We start from the raw sequence: 21,696 nt of genomic DNA on the forward strand, positions 1-21,696 counted from the left end.
GAACTAGCTGTGGCTCACCATAACCATTGCATACCTCGATTTCAGTCTTTGAAGTTTTTATCTGATTTAATCTTTTTTCCTTTGTAATATTGTAAATAGAATGAAAACTCAGACATGAACCTCGTCTAAGAAAAAAGAAATAATAATGAAACAAATTAACAAATTTTTAAGGGGTAAAACACTTATTATGCTGGGATTTGGGCATGCCAACAGTCCTGTCAGAATTGATATAAGGATTCCAGAATTTGAATTATGTAGAAAATGGTTCATCTGTATACTTACGCAAGGCCATGTTTAAAATAATTGGACTTTCATTTCTGTTCTTATGTGACCTACTCAGTAACTCTGGTCATTTATTTATAGGGAAGAAATAGAAGTGAAAAAAAACAGTATCAAAATATTACATGCACCTTTTATTCAGGAAAAAATAAAATGTAAAAGAGATATCAATTTATTGTGCGCATATTACATGATATCAATCACAGTACACAGTACTGAAGTCTTTTCTCTTTTAACATTAAAAGATATGCTTCTAAATAACTGACTTTAAGAGATTATTTTTAAATGAGGAGTTATATTTCCTTTTCTGTAAGCAGATACACAACCACAGCTTTGAGATGTAAAATTTCAATAAAACTGAAAATTTGGAAGACAGGACTTTTTATCCACATTAAATTTTTACAAAATTAGTACATTTAAACTAAAAGATATACCTGTATATCATGGACTGTTCTTCAATTGAAGAAGCAGATTAATAATTTTTTATCATTTTTTTTAAATCTATTATTACCTCCTCCCTTGAAATTACTATGCATCTTATAAATGACTAACTGACATGTAAAAACTATGGCCATAAATTAATAAAAACAGATGGCCACACCATGCTGCTTAGCTGGATCCTCAAGTTGCTACTGACCACATGGTTTGTAGTAACAACCGTCATCAATGACATAGTCAATCAATCCACATCACAATACACTCCACGTAGTTGTGACAACGCTGTCACAACCAAAGAAGTCTGTATATTACCTAGATTTCTTGACCATGTCCTCCAGTAAGCAACATGTGCTGTTGACCTTGTGTCCACTTTCAGCAGGCTGGTTATGGATTGCTGCACTCTCTTGGCTTGTTTTCATGCTGTAAGGAGTGTTATTTTCCAAACAAGTCACCAAGAATGGGATAGTTCCACAAAAAACTGTTAACAGTGGTATAACTGTATTTGGAATTTCTTGTAGGTGTGAACAGTGGTAATATGGAGTCCTACAGTTAGCAAAGCTCTTTTCAATTTAGTAACAGGAAAATAACTCGTTGTTAGCCACATTCATAGACTGGGATCTGGTCCCTAGTTTCACAGAGATTCAATTGATGTTTGAGTTTAAATCTTAGTTTTCTTCAACCCATGACAAATCAGTCATTTTCCGCCGAAATGAAGAAACAGAAGTATCTGAAATTTTGCCTGATTGTTTCTGTACTTGAGTGGATCACTACTGGCTTATGATGGAGTGTTTTACAGTGACTACCAACTAGGACAATATTTCTACTGTTCCACTGATACTTGTGCCAACTAGTCATTAGCATGTCTAAACACTGTCCATCTCATCTGGTCAGCCACCACCAGCCTGCAGTGGACACAAGGCGTTTACGAAGATCATGTGACTGTGAGACCAATGGCCCAGTCAGGTGGTCGACTTTCATAGGAGAAGACTGGCCGTGAAGATGACGCAGAGCAGGCCGCAGCTTCACTTGCTGGTGATGATGTGCCGGCATCTAGATAAATACAGGAATAAAATTAATTTACTAGCAAATAAGGATAATCTGTCAGTACCTAATATGATTTAGCTACTCTGAATAGGGCCAATATTTTGGTGTGTGTCTAAGTTGGCTCACACATTTTAGTTGAAGGTTGTGTTTTTATGGGCTGGGGTTATGTATGTGTACACATAGTGTATGATAGTAAGCATGTGGCACAATTTCCTAGCAAAACAAAACAAAGGAAACATAAAATATCAACAAAAATTTATTCTCACCTGCATCATACTGTGTATTTTCTGAAGGTCTGGCAGCTGTGGCCACATCCTCCAGGTCCACACTCTCACTGTAGGGGTTCTCCAGCACCTTTAGCACCCTGCGGACCTCAGTGTAGTCCCCCTTCTCTGCCTGGGTGATGGCATGCTGTGCTATGAAATTTCTCAAGACAAACCTAGAAACCACGAACCAAGAGATTCAGGGTGAACTGATGAACATTTCTAAAAGAATCCACTACATGTATGCCTCTGATATACATATCACAAGAATAGTAACCAAAAATTTAACTAGTGTGAGTAATAATTCAAAGAGTAAGAGTCATCTTATATTGAGCAGTGTGTTGAATACAATAGCAAACATGAAATCTGCTGACCACCTTTGCAACAAACAATTCCAGATAACTTTTGTTGATCATAAATCAATACTGTAACAATAAAACTATTTGATCTGTATAAAAACAACTTGTGATCACAAGGCAAAGGGAAAAGCAATTCATGATTTATTTTTAACACCGCACAGTGTGTATTAAGAGCCACCAATAAGTAACAGGATGGCTCTCTCATTTATGACCTATGGCTTAAACAACTTTATTCTGCTAAAGTGAATGTAACATTCAACACCAATCTGTTAGTGTGGCACACTGACTTTTGTTCTTTTTCCTTCAAAACAGTGCTACTATACTTAAGTAGCACAGACAACTTACTTAGGGTTGTGAGAATTCATGGTCTTCACCCTTTCTTCATTCAGTGCTGCTACATCAGCTCCCTCCTCTACCTCCTTCTGCAGCCTCTCTGAGTACGTCTCCAGCCAGGTTGACCACGCCTCCTCATCCTCTCCACGCTTACGTTCTGGGGTGTAGTCCTTGAAGTAACAAAGAGATGAGTTGGCCATAAAAAACAAATTTTATTGCAGAAAAAAAAAAAAAAAAAAAAAAAAAAAAAAACTGCTATCCAAATACTATCAGGCAGCTATCACTAAATTGCATACAACCATCATCCACAATGTCCTTCACTTATCCACACTGTGACCTTCACCAATCCTCCTCCACACTGTGACCAAAACAAATCCTCCTCCTCCACACTGTGACCTTCACCAATCATCATCCTCCACACTGTGACCAAAACAAATCCTCCTCCTCCACACTGTGACCTTCACCAAGCATCATCCACACCATGACCTTCACCTTGAGTTCTTCCACCTTGTTTGCCTTATTCAGTTCCTCTGCCAGGTCTTCAGCAGTTAACCCTAAATGCTGCACCAACCCTGGATGTATTTGCTCCATCTGAAGGAGCATATTCAGCTGACTGAAATAAAGTCATCATGAATATTACTAACAAAAAGGATGAATTAACTTGATCATGGCAGCTGTTGCAGCACACCTTAAATTAAAAATGCATGGATTGCAACTTGAAATAATTCTGTTAAAACAATAACAGAGATGTTGTCACACTGAATAATGTATAATACTATTCCAATTTATACCAAGTGTCTTTTAAGTACTTCAAAAGAAGTAGAAAGGAAACTGCCAAGACATGATTTGTCTCCTTGTTCTCAGCAACAACAATCTACAGGATTCAAATATAAAATTTACTAATTCTGGAAGCATTTCTTGAAAACAGCAACAATAATAATAATAATAACTGCAAAATCCTAGCTTTAACCCACATGAATAGACAAACTACTTACGCGGGGGGCATCAGAGGTTTACATCCTTGTCGAAACTCCTCCAGAGAGCAGCACTGACTTACGAGAAATCTTTTCACTTCGGCCATCTTATCCTGGAAGTGTTCCGAGCCTGGGAGTGGTAGTTGACTGAGACAGCGGAAACTGTTGGTGAAGTCTGCCCCTGTAGCTTGCATGGTGCTCAGAAATGATTTGACTAAATCACTGGAAATTTTAATGAAACTATACTATAAACTATATCTTATTCAGCTTAACAATTGCAACAGAAAAAAACTTTTATGTTCTGGCTTTAATTACGTACTTGATAAAGTCTCGTTTCATTTTTCTCAAACTAATTGTGGATTTGATTTCTTTAAGCAAAGAAAAAAAAGCAATGCTTACTCATCTTCAGGTAGATTTTCCTGTAGAAGTCCCAACTGGAAAAGAAATAATTTCAAATGACAACTGTAACACATCCACTGACTTTACATGGCCTTAATAATTATCTTTATCAAATTATTGCTCAAATAACCCAATTACAAAAAACAAAATTTGACCTTCAAAGGTACTGTACACATGATTCAAATGTATCAAAACCCAACACTTATAAGTGACATAATACCAAACAATTTTTTAACATGATAATAATACCTTCTTCCTCATCTCCCCCATGTACGCTTTCTCATATTCCTCGTCAAACATGACCAGGGCGGACCTGGTGGTTTCTAGAGGGATAGCCTCACTGATGGCCTCGGCCAACTTTGCACAGTTCCACTTACATATCTTGGGCTGGTTTTTGTAGGAGTACCTGCCGTTTGCATCTGGAATGAGACAGTCAACAAATGAAAATTTTGTATTTAATAAGTGTATTTTTTCTTTCTTTTTTTTTTTAAGTTTTTTTCTTACTGTAGGAATTTTTTAGTTTGGAACTTGATAAGTCAATGATCTGATTTAACAGAAACTAAAATAAACATTCTTATATCTTGCAATACCAAAACTGCATGGCCTTTGATAGTTTGATTTGCAAAAGAAAACATTTCAAAGAAGCAGACTTCATACCTGATCCATTGCACACAAAGTCTTTGTCAAATCTGTCCATGAACCCATAAGGCCCATAGTCAATGGTCAGTCCTAAAATACTCATGTTGTCTGTATTCAACACTCTGAAATACAACAACAATAGGTCCACAGAAAAAGTCAACATGTGAATCAAGCTAGTGACACACACATTTTGTGTAATATTTCTATAATTTGGACAAGTTGCTCCATCATTTAAAATGTTTTATACCATACTACCATCTGATATGGAAAGAAATCAACAACATTACACTGATGAGACTCAAATGTTCACTTTGTGTGAAATGACCCTTATACTGAAAGATACACAATGTTGTCCAAAGGAGTGAAACGCATTCTTAAAGGCATATGAGAAACATAAAACTATCATTTTCTGTAAATTTCATAGCAAAAAAGGAAATCCTGTCATGGTGACCTAAACTGAGGTAACATGTTGAGTGGAAAAAAAAGTAAAAGGGAAAATTTAAACAAATCATGACACCAGCCAACACATTGCCTTTGGGCCACCATGTCAGTAATCCTTTACATACCCATGACACCAGCCCACACACTGCCACTGGGCCACCATGCGAGCCGTTCTCAGAACAACCTCCTTGTAGAACTCATAGTACATTTTCTGCTTATCTTCAGTGTGAGCTGCCCATATCTGGAGGTAAACAAAACAGATTAATGAGAGATTATGTTTTCTGTAATATTTAAGGCAACTTCCAAATCAAACTTTTTATAGGTATATAATAAGTAAAAATTATTAATAGAATAATTAATACAAAGTCATAGACTTAGACCCCATTCCCACAGACACCATCAGTCCATGTGGATCTCAACTGGGACATTTCAAAATATCTATGATGACATACCTCTGGGTAAAAACTGTGACACATCACACTGCCTATACCGACTTACCTCTGGGTAAAAAGTACTGATCACATAGTCCAGTAACTGCAGAAGTATTTCCTTCATTCCAACACTGGGTCCCTGTCTGCCATTGGTCCCCATTGCTTTGAATATCTCAAAGGAACCAAACCTTTAAGAAAGGCAGCAAAGTTGTCAAATGTGCAGACAACAGGCAGAAATGAGGACTTGTTCAATAATGGATGTATGCAATACTGGCTATTATAGTTGAAAGAAATTAATGATATCAATTATAATAAACTTAATAAGTTCTTTGTAAAATCTGCCAAAAAATTATTATCATTCAATTCAATATGACAGCTAGCACAGCGTTTCTTTTCAAATTCTGAATTTAAATCAATTTATGAGCCTTATTAAATGTTGTAAAATTCACAAGCTTAAAAGCAATATCTTACAAATATACCTGATAAAAGTTGGAGCTATCCTGAGAATTATTGTGCACTTTTCATCCTTGAGATTGCCATCATAGAATATGTCTCTCATCACGACATCATCACTTGTGACACACGTTCCAGCCCTGGTGGTAGGAATACCCAGGTTATGTATTGCCTGAAATAAAGGCAAAAATGTGTGGACAATGTTTACAAAAGACTCAGCTAAGTAGTTCATTTAATTTGCAGGTCTTCAAAAGGAAGCAGTCTTTGTGAAATACTCTTTTGGTCAACTAAACTTCACAAGAAAACTTGGCTTATGCAACATGAAAAATATTTCAGAAAGAAAAATGTCATAAAACTATCAGAATACCCGAGTGGTATTACCTCACTACATAGAAACTCCCTTATGCTAGACCTCAGCACTTTCCTGCCATCTGCCATCCTAGAAAAAGGTGTCTTTCCAGCTCCTTTAAATTGTATTTCCCACCTTTCCCCTTTCTTATTGATCACCTCACCAAGATACCTGAAATGTCAACATCACTATTATTGAAGTGCATTTGCATTTAGTTCTTTAAGGTCATTTATGTTAAAATGTTTATAAAATAAAAAGTCTTCCCACATTTTCAACTGATTTATTTTGAACCTTAACAATATATTCAGCAATTAACAATTTTTAACACCTTCCGGCAGTAATGGGGCCAAACCTTTCATTTCATATTTTTTGTGCACTGTTTGTCAAGCAGAAAGGTTAATGCAGAAATGACCGATGGTAACCTATTAAAAGGGCAATTTTTTAAAATAAAATTTTAATATTTCAGAATTACTTTCCACACTTTCTTCCCAAAATGGGGATGAAATGAATGCCTACATTGTAGCTCCATCTCCAAGTTGACCAGCAAATTGTCCAAACTGGTGGCCGCAGTAACAATGGGCAGCAGTTTCGGCACCAGGTAAAAGTTTATTGCCTGAAAAATATTCGGCAAAATCCTCCCTCCGTAGCTGGCTCTCTGGCAAGTCCAGCAAGGCCATTGCTTTCGCCGACACGCACACAACTTCTGGGTTTGTCACAGGTGTCGGCTCTACTCTGGAGAAACAGGCACCACGGACTTGCCTTACAAAGTTTTTCTTCTCGGTATCAATGGGCAGTGCGCGTAGCGCAAGGTTGTCAAACTGCAGGTTTTCTAAGGTTGCCATTTCGCCTGCCTCCCAAACACGTGGGGTTTGTTTACAAAATGAACGTGTTGAACACAAGAGTTCAGATGAAGGTCGGTCGCTGTTGACTGTTCTGGAAGAGAACAGCGTTCCCATTACAATAGCTTGTTTACTTCCATTACTGCTTCCATACCTTACAAGTATGTTGCGCAGTGTAAACATTAATCACCAATAACTTAGCCCTCTTCTGTAATGTTCACTAGTGTTTCGTAAAGCTAAATGTCCGGGTACTTCTTGACATGTAGAGCGCTGAAAATATATGTTCTTTTGTTTACAAGTTTTATGTGGAATATACCTACAGTAGTCATATAAGTAATAAACATATTCCAATAACACTCAATATGGAAGAAAATTCTTTAATAATTTTAAACCTATCTTCTTTTCAGTAGAATGATTTAATGTACGAAAGTAATCAAAAAATATAGAAACTACAGACATGTGTAGAGGCTAGCTTCGGATGTCAGGGTAGTTGCGTCAAGGTCACTGCCGGCCATGGCGAGTCGCGTGTGTCTGAAATGTCGGTGCACTCAAATTTTACCAAGTTTTAAACGAAACTTGGCAACTGGATATTTACAATCAGGACAGTTTTGTACATTTCTTCTTGGCTTCAACAGACGTCATATTCAATGGTCAACAAGAAATAATGCAGTAGTGAATCAGGTAAAGAGTTCCTTACGAAACTACTCTCGTTCTGGCAGTGGCAGACGAATTAATTTTTTAAAAATTATTAAACTTTGGTTTTTCTGTTATTAATAAGATATTAAAATTTTTGGGAATATGAATAGCCGCTGAATGGCACTGGGAAAATTGAAAATTGCCGATTGCAAGCGTTTCAAATATCTGTTCCCTTTAGACGAGTAAAACTAGCATTTTCTTACTTTTCAAGTTTTTGAATTAACTGATATTTGAATATGAAATAAAAAGTTTCAAATATCTTTTCGACATTTAACTTCAAATTGTAGGATTTACATAGATGAAGAGGCAATATCTGCCTTTTTATATTTTCTCATGAAAAAGACAAAAAATGAAAATCGTGAATAATTAAACTTCAACATTAAAATTAAGTTAAATCAAAATTTATCCAATTGAATAATGGGGACATTGAGCAGTACTCTCACCACACAACATAATTTTGATGAACATTGAAAATTAGAGAGTTACAGAGTGGAGAAGGAGGTGAATACTGAAATATTTTGGAATGGGTTTATATTTATTTATTTTGAATACATTTACATTCATATATATATTTTTTAATATTTGAACTAACTCAAAATTTCACTGAACTAACTCAAAATTTGCTCTTTTTCATCAGCATGATACCCATGTGCAAATACATAACATTCTTTTCTTTTATCATCTTTTTACAGGGTTTACCAGTTTTTTCTAAAAATGTTGGTGCAATGAAGAAGGATCAACACAGACAGAGCTTTAGCCATCAAACACGATCTTACTCTTCATCTCAACATATACCTCATATACCAGAACAACTGCCTTCACATGTAGATCCATTTAAATTAGTAGAAAAAGAAGTGTCACTGCTGACAGATGATATACAAAAGGTTAGTCACTTGCATATATGTCCCTGATTAAAATTTTTATTTCCACTTAATTATTTTCTTTCATTTGTGCAAGACTTCACGGCAGATTTCTTTTGAATTTGAATGGGTTGTGAATTTAGGGAAATAGTGCCTATTTTTAAAATGGTTTTTGATAGTTTAAACCTACTATATATCTTTCACGTATGGATATATAATGCCAGAGGCAGAATTGACAGTTTTTTTTATGTTAACTTTGTAAAATTAATTTTGTTATTGAGAAAGAATTGTTACTATATTGTCACAGGACCTACATGTAATTTTTAAAATACTCTTTTCTCCATCCTTGATATCTTGTTTCAGGTATTTATCGTCTGTTATTTATTTTAATAAAAATTTAAATTACTGTTTTTGTTGAAGGAGCTTTACAATAGTGCTGGATCAGGGGATATCTTGGAGCCAGCTCAGTACCACTTTGATGGCAAAGGGAAATCTCTCAGGCCAATGGTAGTTCTCTTAGCTGCAAAAGCTTGTAATATTCACGAAGGGATCAATAGGTAATGGTCAATGCATTCGTTAAAGATGAAACAAATATCTGAAAGTGGTAATTGCAGTGATTACTCAAAAATTGAAATACTTTTGTTCCAGGTAGTTCTTTACTCTAAGTGTAATTGTTGAAAAAGTAGACAATTGGTATGCACTTTTTAACTTATGTTATAAATGGGAAGAACGAATATAGTTTTAGAATGATGAAAAAAAGCACTGTTATGTCCTTAATTTAAGTTAGACTTCAAGAAAACAATTGTATTTTTAAAAATATTTCCAGTATATTACCTAGCCAACAAAAGATTGGCATGGTAGCTGAAATGATCCACACTGCGTCTCTGGTTCATGACGATGTTATAGATGCTTCTGACACAAGGAGAGGCAAACCTAGTGTTTTTAAACTTTGGGGCCAAAGAAAAGTAAGTCGTGTCAACTTACAGTAGTCACTTTACTGCATGCTGGATTCAGTTCTGCTTCAGTGTTGATTTTAGTAGTAATCATGTTCATGTAAAAGTGGAAGTTATTTACTGAAATTGTTCAGAGTACTAAATATTTGTATTAAGGAGTTGAAGTTAAACAAAAACTTATGCTTCAAATACCGGTATTTTATGAATGCTGGAAAATCTATTTATGTTTAATTTCTTTCAGATTTACTGTTTTTATTACCTAGCTTGCAGATGATAGTTTTATGTGATGGAAACTTTTTTCTTTGCAAAATTTCTATCATGAAATGATTATAATTTCAGGCAATTCTAACAGGAGATTTTATCCTGTCTGTTTCTTCCCAAGTTTTAGCAAGGATAGGAAATAAGGAAGTTGTTGGTGTGATGTCACTTATTCTTGATGATTTAGTACGAGGTACGTAGGGGCTATTGATTTTTAATATCAGCAATAGTGATTTTTTTCTGAGGTTTTAATCTATTATACTGTATGAATAATGCATGGTCACTGGCACAATATTAGTTTGGGTGTGTATTTGCTGGGTGTATTTACTCAAAGCAAGTGCCTGTTTTACCTAAAATGGTTGTTTAACATTTGTGGACTTAAATAAGAAAAGGTAGTAATCTGTACAGATCAGTCATCATGAGTGTTTATTGGCACTGTTAAAATTATTCTGATTAATTATTTTAGAAAAAAAATATAGGACAAATTTATAAAAAGGTTTTCTTTAATAAAAGAAAAATGCCAGGTAAAAAAAGTTAATGCAGAAGTTTTGTTGAATCTATCATCAAAATGCCTAAATTGGTTACATATCCAGCATTGACTGGTGATGTCAAAATTTAAAAAAAAATACCCAATAACTACAATGATGTTATTTTAGGGGAATTTATGCAACTTGGATCGAAGGAGGATGAGGAGAAAAGATTCAACCACTACCTCAAAAAAACATACAAGAAAACTGCTAGTTTGATAGCAAACAGCTGTAAATCAGTAAGTTGTCTTTTTAATGGTTTTGAATTATATCCAATACATGATTTATTGAAAGATATTTTGTTAAATAAATACTTAAACAGTACACATTTTTCTAAATAAGTGGAATATCTGTAGTCGCAAATTCTTATTCAATCACATAAATTCCCACCCAGCCATCCTTTTGGTTAGAAGAGATTCACTCTGAATCCAAATTTGATTTAGGTTCTATGCTATGTAGTAAAGCGTAGTTTTTCACAAAAGGACTGCCCCCCATCAGGGCCGTAGCCTCCTGGGGGACAGGGGGGGGCAGCTGCCCCCCCTGGAATTTGGAATTTTACACACCACACCCACCCCCCTCGGTAGCTTCGCCCCTTTGTGTCCGCTTACTGCCCCCCCTGGCATTTTGCTCAGGCTACGGCCCTGCCCATACATTGCCAACAACAAGCATGTCATTAATGTGTACCTTAAAAGTTGAACATTTAAATAAAAAATTGCCACACCAACCTTTGTCTTCTGCCAGTGGAATGTAATCAGTTTAGTTAGAGGTTTTAAAGATAATTTACGAGTACCAGGCACCTCCAGTTTCTTTTCTTCAAACATTTCTAGGTGGCAATACTTAGCAACTGCTCTGATGAAATAGTTGAAGTTTTATATAACTATGGTAAACACGCAGGGATAGCCTTCCAGGTGGGTGACTTCTTAGGACCAGAATTCAAGGTTAAAGGTTGGAGTTTGAAACATTTATGTCTGTTTTATTTATTTTTAAATTTGATATCAGTCTAAAATCAAAGTCATATTCAGATGCATGTTGTAAGTGGTGATTTATGATTTAACAATGATTAACATATTATTGTGACTGGCTGTTGTTATGTAGAATTTAAACTGAAATGTTAATTGGTATTGATCATCGGTTGTATTATATTTCATTCAGCTGATAGATGACCTTTTAGACTTCATATCAAATGAAGAACTGTTAGGAAAACCTGCTGCTGCTGACTTAAAATTAGGACTGGCCACAGCCCCCGTGTTATTTGCATCACAGCAGGTACACTCAATTTCCTTAAAAGATACATTTCAGTGTTTAGTTAGTTATATCTTATTGTTCAGTGGTCTTATTCATTTGGTGAGACTATATATCTCGCAGACATGAGTCTAGGATTGCTTGATATTTTTAATAGACAGCTTTCATGGATTTATGATACCTTCAAGCAATATTTAATTGTCTGTTTTACCTGATTATCACGTGAACAAAAGACCTCAAATCATGATATCATCTCTGACTAAAGACATGCAGTTAGTCTGTGTTGTCCCTTCATTCCTTTACAATTTATGATCCCTTACGGGAATGGCTAAAAGGCAGAGGAAATTGGATCATCGTTTCATTTACCAAAAAAAAAAAAAAAAAAAAAAAAAAAAAAAAAAAAAAAAAAAAAAACAGAATTTTTGTTATTTTGAAAAATATATTTTCTAGTATCCAGAGCTCCATGCTATGATCATGAGGCGGTTCAATGAACCTGGAGATGTGGAGAAAGCCTGGCAGCTGGTGAATAAGGTGGGTAAGGGTGTTTATTTATAAGTTTGTTTGGGGTGGAAATAGCTTGGATGTTGGTGAATAAGTCTGAAGGTAGTTTCACTGACAGGGTGATATTTTATGTCATTTTTCATATCATAACACCAAGATCTAGAATAGTTCTATATTATTTAATATGACCAACCCTGAATATATAATACAGGTTCCCCCCTCCCTCCAAAAAAAAAAAAAAAAAAGAGAAAGAAATTATTAAATTCTACAAAGGTCCATCAAATATCAAGACATTTGCTGGACTTAAACTGCAATATGTGCATGACCATTCCCCAAAGTTTCAGTTTTTTTGGCCACTTTGCATAAATGTTATAATGTTTTTTTAAAATATGCTCCAAATGGGCACACTTGCATACGTCATGAAAAAATTGTCAATTTCTCAAGCACATTCATCCTTCGGGATTTCCTTGAATTTTTATGTGATTGCTCCCCACAGTTCACCCACCTTGTGAGGGTTGCTCTGATACAAATTGTCTTTGATGGACCTTTGCAGTATTTAATTTTTTTAGGTTCACTCTGTATAACATGACGACCAGATAGACAAAGTTTTTTCTGTTTGCTGTAAACACTTATATTTCACTATATATAATTATTTTTTTTTACTTATAATATCTTTGTGTTTTTCAGAGTGACGGCCTTGAGCACACACGAAGCATGGCCAGACAACACTGCAAGGAGGCAGTCTTTCAGATCAACAAGTTAAAAGACTCTGTAGAAAGAAGGGGACTTGTAGCCGTAACTGAAAAGATTTTGAGCAGACAGAAATAGTGTCAGAGTTTATATAGTGATAAAAATGTTTTCGCTGACAGCTATAAAACAAGGGAGAAACACAATGGGACTGATCAAGGTGTAGAAGTAGAAAGACTTTAAGTGTTGAGGTTATAATGAAACTGGCCATGGCAAAGTGGGTGGGGCTGTGTCATGTTTTCCTTAACATGGTCAAATAAGCAAGACTCGTGATGACACTTTACTCATATATAGTGGTACTGTCAACAGGGGAAAATGCCATGCAAGTACTGAAATAGTTTTCAGAGCATTATTAAAAACGATACATGCAAAACATTAGGAATTTGATGTTCAACAAAAACATTTCAAGAATAACGTACCCCCCCCCCCCCCCCCTTCAGCTGTTGTGTGTACCCTACCTGACATGCCCTAAGCTCCCCTGTCAAATGGGTAAAGTTATCGTTTGGTGCCCCCCCCAGCAATGTTCACATTCACGCGAGGGCTGGTACAATCAGTAAATTAAAAGAAACACGTGGACAGGAGTGCTAGGGGGGCTGACCCTTTGGACAGGTATAGTTACCTAAGGGAAAGTTGGTGGTCACCACGGTCTTATTAAGCAAATATGTTGAGGGCAATATGATGTGTTCACATCACAATAAGCTGTGCCGCCATGACTTTTTTCCAAGTTTGATAAGTTTGGAGAAATTAACTTAATATCCTGGCTATAACAAAATCATCCATTCCAAGTGGGGGCCCGCACTAAACAGGTTAACAGAAATATGCAGTTGGAATAGCGTTGATAAAAAGATATGTTAAGAAATATTGGCATGGAATGTGGAGTTACCAGACCCATAAGTTATTGTTTTGTGGCTTTTAGGGATCATAACACTCACAATATTTCACACTTGCAAAAATGGAATTGCATGCTCATTTCTAGGCGTACGTGTATTTTCGGCCAGACCTTACGAACTAGAAGTGAAACTTTGGAGAATTTGTGAAAAGTTGTAAAGTTCTCTGTAGCGGAACCACATCATAGAACCCCTCAAAATGTACCAGTACAGCTATATTGCTTGAGTATAACACTCATGTTCTATAAGGCTTCTAGATTAGTGTCCCCGCCCCCCCCCCCCCCCCCCCCCCTGTCTTGGTAGATTGATATTGTGTTATGATACTGGTGGATGTGTTGAGACTCGTAGATTTATAATGGCCAGAAAGCTGGATGTGCTGCACAGTTTGGATGGCTGTCTGTCTTCCACTGTGTTTGTGTTTTGTTAATTTTGGGCTCAATTACTGTGTACACAGTTATGTGTGGGATGAACGGTTGACGTTCCTCTTATTTATTTATATTTCATAAAGACATGTCAACCCTCTGGACTTTGTGTTTTTATTCATTTAATACCCATTGGTCAGAAAAAAGGTTAAACTAGTTTTGAATTAGTTGTAATAATAAGATGAGCAAATATTTTCTTTCTGGTGGAAAAAAATGAATCAAACGGAGTAAACAAGTTTATAAAGTCATGCTGAAAAGAATTCTTTTTAAATTATTACTTTTTTTACTATTATTATTTTTTTGTGTTTACAAGAATGCATATCCCCCAACTTGGCAAGTGTTTTCTAAGACTTCTTGTGAAATTTTTAATGTTTGGATAAATTTATTTCCGGAACTCGAACCTCACAAAGAAGGCTACTTTAGCATTAAAATACTTTCATAAAATATATACCCGGTATACTACATTGTTGCATTACGCCCTAAAATAAAGAAAGTGCGAAAATTAAACTTTTTCTCAATTGTGGTATTATATATTGTGGTATTATAATTATATATTTGTCAAATTAGATATTCATTTCATGACATTCATCTAGCGAAACGTGTTAATCACTTCCAAGAACTTAAAATAAACCGCCCATGACTGTCCTTAGCCTACATTAATCAAGGCATTAATCGCACATGATTATAACCTCTCTTTATACTCTGTGTCTGCGCCCTGGCACCCTCTGAGTTGGAAGTAAGATGATGCAGACAACAATAAGGGCTCGAGTGAATCAAAGTAAATTAAACATTGAATCCCTTATAAAATATTATAAGATCCAAGTTTAAATTCGGGAGTGACCCCCAAATTATTTCTGTGGGAGTCATGCAAAAAGGTTTTGATGTCACGTATACGATGGGGACTTCAGGACGTGTGGCAATAAAGCCCGCATCTAGGGTTTTGGTTACTTTATACTAGAGGCCTGCGGCTGAGTGTTGACATTAATTTCTTTGCAATTCTCCCTGGATACAATGGAAAGTGCTCAAGAATTTGCCAGAGAAATATCTCTAAAAAATCCAGCGAAAGATCAATCTGTGGCCCCAGAAGAGGGAAGGTTTTTGGAGCATTCAGATAGACACATCGTGCCAGTGGGGTCAGTCCAACTCTGCGGGGGCTCTCGCTACGTGCAGTCGACTAAACTGAATGAAACGTGTCCAGGTCCAGGTAGCCTCAGAGGCTCTGGAAGCCGAGCGCACAATAATTAATAAATTATCCCATATCAGCACCTGGAGGCGTGGCAGGCAATCAAGCTGATTTCACTGATTGTAGGCCTACTTAGAATCCCCAGCATAGTTGAACCGACCCAACTGATACGTTGTGTCTGTCTGAATAAATGCTAATTTTGATCGTTGTCGTTGTAGGTGCAACTTGGTACGTGATCGGCTCCTCCTCAGGGAGGCGAGAGCGTCAACATCCAGTCTTTATCTTGGCCAAAAATGACCAGTCCATTGTAAAATTTCACCAAGGTCTTATTGTAAACCGTGCATAAATGAATATAATGCAGTGTGGTATATAAGAACCGAACTTTTCACTTAAATTAACCAGACGCAACCAGACCGAATAATGAAATTCACGTGTAAAATGTTTTCACCATCACCGCGTAACGGCTATCTTTAAAATGCAGAACATTAAAGCAATGCCCATTTGACTTACTATTGAATTACCATAACGTGAGCGCTAAATTTTCCTTTACCCGTATAACGTGAAAATTAAATTTGTGTGCTTGAAGTAAAGCGCGGGAGACAATCTGCGAATTGTTCTTACGTTTTTAGTATTCACGGTTTTATTGCTAGCCGAGGGAATATTCCAAGTGGGCATATCACAAGGCAAGTGCAGCATAAGACATTTTTCGAAGAATGTACAATATTTTCTATATCAAGATTTCAGAGCACTGTTCTAACTATTTGCGTTTATCAAAGAATAAAGTAGTGCACGTTTTAAACAATAAAGATGAGATATTTAGATTGGCTTAGTTTTCAACTTTAACGATAATATTTAGTGCAGTTTTGTTCTTTATCCAGTAAAGGTATCCAATATGTCCGCTGGTCATAGCGCAACCCCGTTTTGGCATCGCAAGATTCGTTCTTTCTTTGTGACTTTTGATCACGACCTTGACGGCGTTGTTCGCAGAGAAGACATGGTGGACTGGTGTCTGGAAAATGCGAAAGGGCATCTAGGTCAAGGTCAACTGGAGGTCTTCAAGGGGTTAATCAGTGGTGGATGGGAATACTTCTGGGCTGGGCCAGAAAAGAGAGAAGAGGTTACAATTGATTATGTAACAAAAAACTTCCTGCGCGCATTTGGCGATCCAAATTTTGATGAAGAACTGAGAAAGTGGATGACAGCTTATTTCGATGGAGTTGCGGACGCCAATGGCGACGGCTATGCGACTTTACATGAATATGCGACATTTCTAAGAATTTTTGGCGTTCATCCGTTATCTGTCACTCCGTCGTTTCAGGCCCTTGACATGGATAGTGACGGGGTGATCACCAGACAAGAGTTCGTGAACGCAGGAGTATCGTTTTATCACAGCACCATGGATACTCCGGCAAAACTGTTTTGGGGACCTTTTGTAGCTTAAAAGAAAATATTTTATTTATTTATTATGCAGATAACATGCAATATGATATAATAATCATGTAATAAAAAGTAAAAAAAAAATCGGCGTTTACAGTTTTCTTTTCTTTCAAAAAAAAAAAAAAAAATGAAATAAATAAATAAACAATCTTTAATTTATTTTCAAGATAGATAAGCCTTGTTTACTGTAATTTTATTTCAAACCAAATTTAAGTTTCCTCGAGGCGCTCGAGTTAATTAATTTTTCATATATATTCATTTGATGCTGTAATTTCCTTGAGGTCTTTATTCCACGTGTCAGTCTAACAGTTCTGATCTGATATATCCATTTGTAGCCGTGTGCAACGCAGCTCACGCGGTGTGAGGCGTCTCGATTTCGGGAACAAATAAAATGACACATTGTCTGCAGAACTGCTTGTAAATCGGTGCACTACACAGAAATGTCCTGTTCCCTTTCGGAGACGGGCTCTCCATATATTTAGTGAAAACACAGGAAAAACATTCTAAGGCCTTGTATGATTCTAAGTTAGAATGCTTTTATGGAATTGGCCCCTGGTGTATATTTTCACAAATCCTGTGATATATTGCCTGTTCCCAATTTAATTTTTCGATTTCATGGTATGTTTATTTGTTTATTATGTGTCTAATAATAACAAAAATCGCTTCCGTCGCTCTTACGGTTAAATTACGTCTTAAACAGCGGTGGTAGCGCCCTCGCTGTGAGCGACCATTGTTGCCCATCGTAGTCACCCTTATCATTATCACTGTCGGCGTTCACTGCGCATAACATGTAGACAGCGTAGTTTAGCTTAGTTCAATTAGGTTTGTTCATTGTAACGTATGGATACACCTGGATGGATGAACATGACAATATTAATGTAATTTAGATTTAAATGAGCATGCTATCAACCAATTACAAGGGGCATGACTACTAATTAACTTATTAAAGACAATTGTTTAATCGAAGTTACTATTAACTATTACTACTGCTCCGATAAGTGCAGCATTGGTTTCTATTCCCCCCCCCCCCCCCCCCCCACACACACACACACACACACACAGCTGTAGCAAAGCAAAGGAGAGAAACTGAGCTAATGCAATGAGGGTCTCTTCATATTGGGATATTAAAATGATAGTAAACTTTTCATCAATTGTTCTGAGGCCAAAGTTTGTGTTATGTTTTGTCAATACTTTGTACGTTAATATGGTTCGTTGCATAGGAGGCACGTTTTGTCTTTCATCTTCAATTTTGTCTTTACAGCAGTAAACGACTTAGGCTTTTTCTTTTTCAGCATCTTCAACATCCAGATTCTTTTCGTTTTTAAATGTATTTTTGAACTGACAGCAGCGTAAGCTATTAAAGGGTCTGGTATCTTAATAGCAATTTACATAGAGGTGCTCATAGCTAGAATTATCTTCAGCCCAGAGCTCCACATAAATGGGCTGTAACCGAAGTCACTACATAAGAAAGTGCCGGGTGTGCAAGAAGTCATATTTTATTTGCAATATCATTTGATAAGTTTACATTAGTTACCGTAAAATGAATAAAATGAATTTCTATGAAATATTATTTAAAACAAATATTAATAAAAAGAATAAGTTATCTGTCAACCGTCTTTTGTTAAAGATTGTTTTGCAGTATTTAATACCTCAAAATATTAGTGGCTCGAAATATCTACAGTCTCCATCTTTATAGAATGCAGGAAATACTGTTTATTATCTGGGTGACATTATACGCCTGGAATCCCACCCTGTGACAGTGTTGGCTACCCTAGGTTCTAGATTTCCGTATTGCCAGCTCGATCTTGATTTCATATTTAACCCATATCAGCAATAAGAAGTAAAAGCGACCCCATCACAAGGTATATTTTAATATTTAACAAGCTAGCTTTTACTGTGCACTGACACTCAGCTAGGATAGTGTTGGCCAGACCATGGGAACATACAAAATGAAGACGTGGATGATTTCCTTAGTTTTTATGATCTTATACGTCCATACAGGTAGGCTGTAATGCTGAGGCGAGAGTTCCTCTTGCGTCTGTAACTTCTAATTATGGTTGGGCACTTGCGTTGCAATTCCAATGGTATTCTTTTGATCGGGATCTCGCTGTTCAAAGGAAGAGTAAATCTAAAGTTTCACAGCTGTGGCTTAAAGGGATAATAACTCTTCGTATGAGAACTATATTTCACAATTAAAACATTGTGAACAACTCATAGAAATATAATAAATTCTGTTGTACCACAAAAACGGTAGTTATAGCTATTATTCTAATATCTGAGCTTATCTTTAGACCACGTGACCTCCACTGATGGCTATACTCTGTTACTCTGTTACGAGATTATAACCAAAAAAAAAAAAAAAAAAAAAAAAGAAAAGAAAAACAAACTTTTTAGGTAAAAAAAAACAAAAAAACAGGGACTAAGTTTGAATGTAAAAATGGATTCATTTACCATTGGCAAGTATGGGAAAATTGTTGTTTACTCCAGGAAAATTCATTTTTGGGCCAAAATGAAGAGTTATTATCCCTTTAAACGTTACAGACGCCTTAAGCTTACAATATACATGTATATACTACATTTTTATATTCGTATTCATGCAACCGACACCGTGCTGGCGTAGAACGGTTTCTAACTTGAACTGTCTTTACAGCGTCTGCGGTCAAATGTTACCAGTGCTCCCCCACCAGCTCATTCTGTAAAGACCCCTACTACCCAAACTTAATTGACACCGACGACGAAACCGTCCTCTGCGAATATGGTTGTGCCAAGCTCGTCACTACAGGTGATTCCCACCTCTCTCTCTCTCTCTCTCTCTCTCTCTCTCTCTCTCTCTCTCTCTGAGCTTATTCAGACCAGCGGACTAAGGCTTCATTAACATGCAATGTCTATTTTCTAAATTCTATTTCCTATTCGCGGTATGTCTTATGATCACGGTCTGTGCCCTGAATATCCCGCGGCGTAATTACTGGCAGCGCGAGCCAGTTACTATAAGTTACTATAAGTAACTGGCTCGCGCTGCCAGTAATTACGCGGCGGGATATTCAGGGCACAGACCGTGATCATAAGATAGCGCGAATAGAAAATAGATTTTTAGAAAATAGACATTCCATATGAACGAAGCCTAAAAGCTTGTTCAGAACAGGGACTAACAGATCCGCGGATCCAGAATGACCCATCCACTTGAATGCTTGTTGCGTAATCCTTGCAGGAAATCTATTCAGTGTCTAATCCTGCATTGAGCAGCATGCTTTTTAGTGGGTCGCCATGTTTGCTCTGCGGATCTGTTAGTCCACTGTTCAGAACACGCTCTAACAAATCAGCGGGTACTGAATAGATTCGCCGTGGAGGACAGACAACAAGCATTCAAGTGGGTCGGCCATATTTGATCCGCGGATCTGTTAGGCCTAATTCACAACATCAGACTAACAAGTTCAAAGTTAGCAAATCTATTGAATGATGACGCTGTACACGAAATGTACAGGAAATTGAGAAATTAACATCGTGCACTACACTGGCAAAATTGTGTACAGGGAGACTCCGCTAACACAATAGAGAAATTAACATCGTGCACTACTCTGGCACATATTGTGTACGAGAGACTCCGCTAACACAATAGAGAGGTGAGGGTCGAGCCAAACTCTGGCACATTACCGGAGAGGGTTAGACTCCACGTGGCTACAGGCGAAACTCATCATTGTTATTTCATTCCAGACGGCGTGACCAGAGGTTGCTCTCACAATGAGAAACCGATATGCGCAAAGGTCAACACTGCCGGCGGGGAGAAGGCAGCGTGTATATGTAACTCCGACCTATGTAACGCGGCCACCCACCCCCAACCTGCGACACTGCTGGCCGTTCTCATGTTCACCGCGATCTGCTTCACCATGTATCTGAAGATGTATTCCTAACCAAATGGAACTTTATGAAGAGAAATCGTTTCAGCAGGCAGGAACGTAATAGATAATAATATTTGACATGGTGTTTGTTCATGTCCATGCTGCATCGACTAGTGTGCCGCAGTCACCATAGGCCTACCACAGTTACGACGACCAGGTGATACATACTGTGTTTACATTCCTTGTGCTGAGATTTCCCACAGAGACATCGGAAAACTGGTCTCGATAACTGAATTATGACCCAAACAGACCACATTAATATTTAAGCAACTTATACTTAGTTGTTAATAGATATAAAGAAGTAATTAATGGCAAAAACGGAGTCTTAGGAACTCCAGAGATGATAAAGGTTTTGGCTGTTGTGCTAGTAGCTGTGAACACCATGACAAAGTGACTTAGGCTGTATTCCCAGAGATCGATCTATCCCCGCGGGGAGTCTCATTAGATTACTGTCAGATAATCCGGCTTAAATGTCCGTCCCGCCTACTACAAGCTGTAAGGGGGTAATTAACTTTCGTGTCCGCCCGGCTGACAGCTATTTAGCGTGAACCCCCAGGGAGTTAGGTCGATCTAAAGTAGATCGATCTAATCTCTGGAAATGGGGTCTTAAATGAAAGCATCAACGCCATCAAACCACCAAACAGTTTATAAAATGTTATACACTTTTATTGGCACAATAAAAAAGGATTCCCATACAGTAAGATGGTGAGACGAATTTAAGTGAAAACATGCATGCTAATAAATGGATTTAAAAGCAAGTAGACGTATTTCATAAATGAATTATTCATCTTTTTTCAAGCTGCTGGTTCGACGTTTTGTTACATATACTTCCAATAAACTGGGCAA

At 36.9% G+C, this 21,696-nt stretch overlaps 3 protein-coding genes across 4 annotated transcripts; 2 read left to right on the plus strand and 1 right to left on the minus strand.

Moving 5' to 3' along the window:
- Positions 1-392: 392 nt before the first annotated feature.
- On the minus strand, positions 393-7,519 carry LOC106165877 (protein adenylyltransferase SelO, mitochondrial-like). Of its 2 annotated transcripts, XM_087018291.1 has the most exons (13): positions 6,919-7,516; positions 6,435-6,573; positions 6,080-6,225; positions 5,668-5,788; positions 5,295-5,410; positions 4,747-4,850; positions 4,339-4,508; positions 4,090-4,124; positions 3,712-3,912; positions 3,209-3,329; positions 2,729-2,886; positions 2,028-2,200; positions 393-1,767 (listed from the first exon to the last, which is right to left on the minus strand). In XM_087018291.1, the coding sequence occupies exons 1-13, from the start codon at positions 7,422-7,424 to the stop codon at positions 1,649-1,651; spliced, it is 2,109 nt and encodes a 702-aa protein (XP_086874417.1). In that variant the 5' UTR covers positions 7,425-7,516; the 3' UTR covers positions 393-1,648. The 2 variants fall into 2 exon arrangements, with proteins under 2 accessions (XP_086874417.1, XP_086874419.1); XM_087018293.1 differs by lacking the exons at positions 393-1,767; positions 2,028-2,200; positions 2,729-2,886 and adding an exon at positions 3,003-3,112 and having other exon boundaries at positions 3,175-3,329; positions 6,919-7,519.
- Positions 7,520-7,694: 175 nt separating this feature from the next.
- Positions 7,695-14,436, plus strand: LOC106165829 (all trans-polyprenyl-diphosphate synthase PDSS1). The gene is made up of 10 exons (XM_013544189.3): positions 7,695-7,922; positions 8,630-8,821; positions 9,218-9,354; positions 9,624-9,762; positions 10,090-10,201; positions 10,665-10,774; positions 11,363-11,443; positions 11,688-11,801; positions 12,228-12,308; positions 12,966-14,436. Exons 1-10 carry the CDS (start codon positions 7,755-7,757, stop codon positions 13,104-13,106), a joined length of 1,275 nt encoding a protein of 424 aa, XP_013399643.2. The 5' UTR covers positions 7,695-7,754; the 3' UTR covers positions 13,107-14,436.
- Positions 14,437-18,747: 4,311 nt separating this feature from the next.
- On the plus strand, positions 18,748-21,608 carry LOC106180003 (uncharacterized). The gene is made up of 3 exons (XM_013563848.3): positions 18,748-18,955; positions 19,605-19,736; positions 20,666-21,608. Exons 1-3 carry the CDS (start codon positions 18,889-18,891, stop codon positions 20,860-20,862), a joined length of 396 nt encoding a protein of 131 aa, XP_013419302.2. The 5' UTR covers positions 18,748-18,888; the 3' UTR covers positions 20,863-21,608.
- Positions 21,609-21,696: the final 88 nt, after the last annotated feature.

The sequence above is a fragment of the Lingula anatina genome, chromosome 7 (genome assembly GCF_051362555.1).
Source record: "Lingula anatina isolate TDL-2025a chromosome 7, LinAna3.0, whole genome shotgun sequence".
NCBI lineage: Eukaryota > Metazoa > Brachiopoda > Lingulata > Lingulida > Lingulidae > Lingula > Lingula anatina.

Excerpts from the sequence above, each read along its gene's own strand:
- LOC106165877 (XM_087018291.1), bottom strand. The coding sequence starts at position 7,424 with ATGTTTACACTGCGCAACATACTTGTAAGGTATGGAAGCAGTAATGGA. Across the intron at positions 6,226-6,434 it reads GGGAGTTTCTATGTAGTGAG|GCAATACATAACCTGGGTAT; the intron begins GTAATACCACTC and ends CCTTTATTTCAG. Across the intron at positions 2,887-3,208 it reads ACAAGGTGGAAGAACTCAAG|GACTACACCCCAGAACGTAA; the intron begins GTGAAGGTCATG and ends TGTTACTTCAAG.
- LOC106165829 (XM_013544189.3), top strand. The coding sequence starts at position 7,755 with ATGGCGAGTCGCGTGTGTCTGAAATGTCGGTGCACTCAAATTTTACCA. Across the intron at positions 11,444-11,687 it reads ACGCAGGGATAGCCTTCCAG|CTGATAGATGACCTTTTAGA; the intron begins GTGGGTGACTTC and ends TATTTCATTCAG. Across the intron at positions 12,309-12,965 it reads CCTGGCAGCTGGTGAATAAG|AGTGACGGCCTTGAGCACAC; the intron begins GTGGGTAAGGGT and ends TGTGTTTTTCAG.
- LOC106180003 (XM_013563848.3), top strand. The coding sequence starts at position 18,889 with ATGGGAACATACAAAATGAAGACGTGGATGATTTCCTTAGTTTTTATG. Across the intron at positions 18,956-19,604 it reads GATCTTATACGTCCATACAG|CGTCTGCGGTCAAATGTTAC; the intron begins GTAGGCTGTAAT and ends CTGTCTTTACAG. Across the intron at positions 19,737-20,665 it reads TGCCAAGCTCGTCACTACAG|ACGGCGTGACCAGAGGTTGC; the intron begins GTGATTCCCACC and ends ATTTCATTCCAG.